The following is a 7,651-nucleotide window of genomic DNA, read 5'->3' as shown; positions in this document are numbered from 1 at the left end:
AAATAAAGTAAACAATCTTTTTCTAAATTTAAGTTTTACCTTTTCTTCTGACCTTATCAATATTTATTTTTGGCATATGTTGATTTCGTTACAACCTTTTTATTTAACGACATACACGAAATCAGAACAATTCCGTTCTTTGTTCTACAGATGGATCTAGCGAAACTATCTAAAATATTATTTCATTTTATTTGAGTTTAATTTATTCAAGATTCAAGATTATTTATTTGTAAAGCATGTTACATTACATACATATAAATGGGTACATACATGTATTGCAGATGAAGCATATTGTTGTGACTGAACATGTTTGGCCATACGGCATACAAAATATTAACTTATACATGCAATATTATATTATGACATGCATACAGGAACTATAGCAACCGTCAATAAAAAAAAGGAAATATATATATAAATTTAAGAAATAATAAATTAATTGTCAATATTATCATTACTATTATAAATTTACCCTGTCATTAAGGAATTCATTAAGACTATAATAACATTTATTGATTAAAAAAATTTTTTTTGAGCCCTTTTTTATTCAAGTGATGCTATCGCATAACAAATCGACGGCCTTTGTGGCGCATCGGTGGTTCGCTTGTCTGTGACACCGGAGGTCCCGGGAACGAATCCCGGCCAGGGCATGATTAGAAACGCACTTTTTCTAATTGGCATGTTTATCTATATGAGTATTTATTATAAAAAATATAGTTATTCTCGTAACTAAAATCTCGAACTTACTTCGGAGCTAACTCAATCTGGGTAATTAGTACCGTATATACTCATTCTCGTATAACTAGTTGTTTGCCGCGATGAACTGATGCTTTGTAGCCTTATGATCTAATAAATATTGTTGACAAATCCTACATAAACTAAACATTTTATCAAAATAAGAACAACGGTTCGGAAGTTATCGCGTTACACAGATACAAAAATGTGTTTACGCCCCAAGTTGATTGGTAGCCCATATGATATACGTATGACGGGTGATTTTTTTGCTGGTATCTTTTTGGCACCACTGTTTTTGACAAATCACGCGTAAATCGTTTCTTGTGTTATTGTCAAACTTGTTTAGTTTGGTCTATAATTTAACCATGAATCGACTTACGAACGAACAACGCTTGCAAATTATTCAATTTTACTATCAAAATGCACGCTCGGTTAAGAGAGTGCATTGCGCCCTTACTTTTTCAAAGACGACAATGGCCGGAACGTTACTGTGAATGACCAAATGGAATGAAAAACCAATGAAAATCACCCGTTACTAAAGGTACTTATTTCTTGCTATGTCTTCTGCTGCTATGCCTTCAAGTGATCAGATTTGGTATAGCTTTTATCATCATCACCTACATGTCCGACAGCAATATTAATAATGATGTAGTCTAACAGTAATAACAGCTTATTACTGTTAGACTACATTAATTAACTTAGAAATGATTAATACACTAGTAATTACCACTTTGTTTTAGTCCGCTGGACTTCAGTTATTAGTATTGTTTCAATTAACTATTGACACATTTAAGTCCTAACATAGGTGATAGCCATAACATCCTAAAGAATAACTGAGACATTATTTTATTCCAACATCTTAAGACTTTTTCGTTTACATTTGTTGGTACGAGTACAGTAACAATTGATACTTAGGGCCATTTATTATTTTCATTCTGTGGATTTTTAAAACAATGAAAAATAAGAAATATTTCTCGCATCGTATTCCCCTCTACTGTATTTTGTCATAGCCAGACTCAAGCTACCATAGGAAGGATCTTCTTCCTCCTGGCGTTAGCCCCGATTAAATCCTCACCTTTTTGAAGAGGAGTCCTAGGTGCACCTTTACGACCGAATTATATAAGATCCATTTAGATTACATTTCATATTTTAGAGCATTTCCATCATGTGAAAATTCATTATGTTTTTATAATATGTAATGATATGAGTTGCTAATAAATTTAACTACTGTTAAATTAAAATACTGTTCTAACTTTTTTGACCAAATATGATAAAATCTGTAGATTATTCATTCAGGATTAAAAGTTAATTAAGAAAACAAATATTCTTTTTGAATTGACTTGTTTAATATAATAAATTAAGTTTGTTTATTTAGAGGTCTAACTACTTTGGTGGAGATCTAGTGGTGGTAGTATTGCAGCGCGGGCGCGGCGTAGGCAGTCTTGAGCAGCACGGGGGCGGCCTTGATGGCGACGGGAGCGGCGGTGGGGGCGGTGTTGTGAACCACCGCGTTGAAGCCGTTGTGGTCGTCAGCTGTGTACTCCACGGTCCTGATGGAGCCGTCGGCCTCGTGGAAGGAGTACGAGCCCTTCACGGCGTCGCCGTCGCGCACCTCCTGCTGGGACTTGTTGTCGCCGGTGTGGCCGTCGGCTACGGAGTAGTTGTACTCGTACTTGGGGTAGGCCTGCAGCAATTATATTTAATATTAGTGTTGAATATATATGGGTATTTATTATATTGCATGAGTGGTGAGAAGGTAAACTTACGACTTCCTCAGCGTGAGCCACAACCTTGGCGACAGGAGCGGCGTGGTAGGCGACTTGGACGGGGGCGGCGTGGTAAGCGACTGGAGCGGGAGCGGCGTGGTAGGTGACGGCGGCGGGGGCAGCATGGTAGGCGACTGGTGCGGGGGCGGCGTGGTAGACGGGAGCGGCAGCCACCAGCTTGGCGGCCTGTGGCTGGTCGTGGCGCACGATGCTCTGCGAGGAGACGGCGGCGGCGGAGGAGTAGTGTACAGGCGCAGGCAGGAGACCAGCCTGGGACACTGCCACCAACGCACACAGGGCTACTAACTGTGAAAAATATATGAAGTATAACTATGTCATAAGCTTCTATAAATCAAGAAACAAATTATATCAAATCGAGCACAACTTACTTTGGAGAACATTTTGATTGTTTCTCTGTTGCGCACAGACAGTGAATGATTGTTAGAGTTTGTTTGTCCTGATTTTATAGTGTGTCAAACGTAGGCTTAGATAAGGTAGTCGTACTCATCGTCCTTGCGGTAAGTTTGCCAAATCTGTACCCCATTCACTACGAGCGAGTCACTTTCGTTATAATTTTGGTCTTAGTTAGGATTTTTTGTTTTTATCTTTAAATGAATTAAGTCAAAACGTTCTAGAGAAAAATACGTATTTCTAAAAAAATATTTAATTGCTTAGTGTTATTTATATAAAAATATATTTACAACGGAAGTATAAAAATGTAAAACTATTATACGGTTTTGTTTGTTGTTTATTATTTAGGAATTTGTAAATAATATTGGCAATAAACGTGTTCGAGTACCACGATCTGAATATTTGATTCTTGGACTTCTAACTTTTGACTGCAAACTGCTAATAATATTATTTTTAGTCATTTCTAAATAATTAACGTGGTTTGAAGACGGTGAACCTGCGCTGTAAACTCTTGCCAAATTCAATAACAAAGTATTCATTTTTGGGTAACCCACTATCCTTTGTGATTCGATTTGTTTTGTAAGTTCATGGATATCCTGTAGTGTTTCATGGTTTGTAAGAAATTGCTGATCCAACGATGGGTTGACGGATTTTCCGTTGTAGTCTACGTGCCTGAAATATTTGAAATACATAGTTACACTATGTACGTTAGTCTTTTTTTGTATAATGTCATATTTCTCGTCAGTTTTGCACTAACTTTCCAGGATAAATATTTGTTGATGCACATGATTTATTATCATCGTGAATTATATGGCGGAGAAGTCGATGAAAGATTTAATAGAATTCGAAATAATATAAAGCTATAAAAGTGGCAAGTAGTTGTCAATGCGAGGACGCAATTAATGGTTGAGATTTATTTGACAGCTTTACAACTGCACAGATAATTGCAAGACGACATCATTCTTATAGTTTCGAGTTTAATGTGGCATTTCTATGCTCTTTTATTATTCCGATTTCTATAGTATTTCTTTATTTCAAGCTATCTTAATTTTAATTATAATCAATATATTTTTTTATAAAAACTTACGTTTTTTCTAGTAAATTAGCAAATTGAACCACTGGGTCATTCGTTGATGGTATGGAGACATCAAGTGCTTCTTGTAAATTTGCAATATTCAACTCATTTTCAGGTTTCTTAAAAACAGAGAATGCACGGCGATAGTTCGCCTGTAATATAAAACAAGAATATATAACAGATTAGCATAGAAATCAAGATAATATAGGCCTTGTACTTATTTGTATTGGTAAATGAGACGCAGTTAATGATGGCTGTGATACATAATGTTTCCGTATCATGCCATTTCTACGATATTATATTATTCCGAATTCTATGAAGAGTAGTCAAGTTTTCGGCTTATGCAGCGCAGTAATAATGGGTAGCAGATTTCCAGGCTCAATTTCTAAGTCAAGATGACAAACTTTGTGGAAGTAGACTTTATGATAAAGTCTGAAGTAAATAAATTAGTGATAATACAAACAATCTAGCAAGTATTCATATAAAAATAAAACCTTGAAAGAAAGTTCTAGGCTCTTTCTCATGACTAATGGTATAACAAAGATCTTCGATAATTGAGATGAGAGAATCATACGCATGCCACTCAATGCACTGATGTCAGTTTGTTTTATTTTGATTGGAAGATCAATGTTTGTCTAATTAGTTCTATCATATGCAAGATGTAACTATAACTACATAACTATTACTATTGTTGCATTATCCATGTCTGTTTTGAACAATGACTTATACTTTTTAACTTTCAATATCTTGTTAGATTTTATTTATATTTATAAAATATATATATATTTTATATCTTTATAACTAGTTTCTACCCGCGGCTTCACCTGCGCAAATTTAGCGCAACCTACAAACTGGGTTTTTCGTTAATGCAACGGGAACTATATATTTACCGGGATGAAGTGAAAGTGGATGTACTTCATCAGACAATAGATTACTCGTAAAAGGACAACAAACAAACTTACTTTTGCATTTATAATATTAGGATTAGAATACTCGTATATTGATTTGAAATATACTGTGATAATAAAAAACATCATTCATCATCAAAAGACAGTACTCATTCTTTTCTTACCTTATTACTTGCATTTGTTGTCGCCTCAGAAGTTGTCTCTGGTTTACTATTGTAGTCATCATACAATCCTAAGCCACGATTGACATATGGATAGATTTCTATATTGTGACCTGGAATGTATGGATATGAATTTTGCTGACTCGAAATCAATTTAATGTCACTGCTTTCTAATATTTTTGGTTCTAAATGTGTTTTTTTTACTTCCACATTTTCAGTGTTTCTTGGCGCTTGATTGATTACATTGTCAGATGAGTACAGAGGCGCATATTGAATAGTTGGTACATCAGGAGTGTCTTTCTTATGTATTGTATTAGCTGTATGTACGTATGTTTCTGGTGGTATCGCCTGATCTGGGCCATATGATGGTGGAAGTGGTGATGCACTGCATACAATAAAAATATATATGAATGTCGAAACCTGAAAGTAAACAGTATGATGCATTGTAGAAAATGTCTCAATTGTCTTACGCGTAATTCTGATGATGTTTAAGGATCGGAGCAATTCACTTTGATTAAATTTTAAATGTATTTCACTTTATTATTAATAGGATCCTTAATCCTTCCTAAAGATAGATTAAGTATTGAATCTTACAATCAAAACCACATATCACTTTACGCGATGCAATTTAATTTCCTCTTCAAAACCTATTATTCGAGTCCTTAATTAGTAACACTCACTTCAAACCGCATCACTGCCATTTCCACTGCGTGCACCACGGAAGTAATGCACCATATGGAATATACACTTTTATATGACGAATAATTACAGGGAAAAGTCACTTGTTATACAATAATCATGAGAAGTAGGTGAGGAGGTTACTTAACAAAGAACCATTTCTTTTTTTCGTTTTCAGGTGTGTGGATTGAGTGTAACTGAATCGAATATGATGAATGCCAATACTAGTTCACTGGTGTTTGCATTCGTAACGAGTGATATCAGCGGACGCCAGTAGTAGTGCTGTGGCTAGCCATTGTTTATTCTTTGCTTGTTACGTCAGTACCATTATAACATGAATTGTTAGAAGAACTTAGCGATAAAGTATCATAATAATGTAGGTAATAGAATAACTCTAACGTAATTGTCTGTTGAAGGCAAAACTTCCGGAACGTGCAGTCTGACCCATACGACCTGAGCAATCTATAATTTACTTAATTACATTAATAATTAGGTGGATTGGGTAATTAATAAATTTATTGGTTCATATAGTTTTAATTATTACATTACATGACATGTTTTATATAGTTTTAATTATTACATGACTTACATGGGTATCTTTGCCGTTCACCTTCTAAGTTTTTTTGCAATCGAATGAACGGTTATTATAGATACCGAAGATGCCAATAACAATGAACCTCATAAAAAAATATTAGGCAGTTTAGGAAAATAAAGTTTTAACTACACAACAATCTAATAATCTTGTGATTAAAGCAGTATCAGACGTACTTAACATTTGCCAATAGATGTCTGCTATAGATTATATTTTGTTATGTAATTGCAATCATTTGGAGAAGTAGATTGAAAGAAATGAACGACTCACATTATTGTTACTAATCCAAATTTAAATGCTTGACATATAAGTAGTTATAAAACATCTTACTTTCTGGGAACCTGTTTGTAAAACTTTTAGGTAACTGACTGACAGAATTTCAGGCGAAACAACTAGGCGTTAGAAGCTAGAAATATGTCAAGTATTACGTCTTTGGGTTTGAGAATACAGAAATTAGAAAATACGAGACTTTTCATTACTTTTCATTACTAGCAGAGCTGCGGGCATAATTTGTTTATTAATAAAAATAGTGGGAGATTTTCAATTTTAAGTAAAACTTCTTAGTTTTAGAGTGGATATCATTCACCTATGACAATCTAAATCTCAATTCACATTATTCAGCTGAAATGGGTCTTTTAGTTTTATCGAGACTGATGTTCCTGACTACCCTTTAAAGGACAGAGACGTCATTTAATGTATATTTGTAATCAAAAATGTTCACCATCAACAATACTAAAAGGATAAAACAATTCCATAAGCTGTTCTTAAAAGCTTTCAACTGGTCCATAAGGCTGTAATACTGACCTAGTTTTAAGGTCATGGACAACTGCATAACTGAGCGGCGAACGTCAAAGCACATTACGTTTCATGTTTTTATTATATTGTATTCATACGAGGGTTTCGGATTGGTGTAAGTGAAACGAGAAAGCGAAATTTTATAGTGAAATTAAATGAGAACGAGGTAATTTTACATTTTAATCCAAATTTAAATTAATCTCATTTTGTATATTTTCTTTACATTTACTGAACTTGGTCCATTATACATACACACATATGTACATATAGTCACGTCTATATACTTTGCGCGGTAGACAGACCCAATCTTGAAAGCAGTCTTGAAAAGACTAATTGGCCACGTTCAGCTTTTTGGCTTGATGGTAGAATTGAGATTCAAATAGTGACAGGTTGTTAGTCCGCCTAAAAGAAGAATCCCAAGTTTATAAGCCCTTAGTTGCCTTTTACGACATTCATGGAAAAGAGAAGGAGTGGTTCTATTCTTTTTTTATTGGTGCCGGGAACCACATGGCACTTCATTATAAGATTAA

The 7,651-nt window shown here is 34.6% G+C and overlaps 1 protein-coding gene across 1 annotated transcript; it reads right to left on the bottom strand.

Annotated features, from left to right (window-relative positions):
• Positions 1 to 2,134: 2,134 nt before the first annotated feature.
• LOC106131912 (uncharacterized) lies at positions 2,135 to 5,757 on the bottom strand. The gene is made up of 6 exons (XM_060945104.1): positions 5,737 to 5,757; positions 5,060 to 5,476; positions 4,000 to 4,139; positions 3,335 to 3,584; positions 2,502 to 2,831; positions 2,135 to 2,419 (listed from the first exon to the last, which is right to left on the bottom strand). The coding sequence occupies exons 1-6, from the start codon at positions 5,755 to 5,757 to the stop codon at positions 2,135 to 2,137; spliced, it is 1,443 nt and encodes a 480-aa protein (XP_060801087.1).
• Between the last annotated feature and the right edge of the window lie 1,894 nt (positions 5,758 to 7,651).

This window comes from Amyelois transitella, chromosome 7 (assembly GCF_032362555.1).
Source record: "Amyelois transitella isolate CPQ chromosome 7, ilAmyTran1.1, whole genome shotgun sequence".
Taxonomy (NCBI): Eukaryota; Metazoa; Arthropoda; class Insecta; order Lepidoptera; family Pyralidae; genus Amyelois; species Amyelois transitella.
The sequence above is the reverse complement of the archived record's forward strand: the minus strand, read 5'-3'. Positions and strand labels throughout refer to the sequence as shown.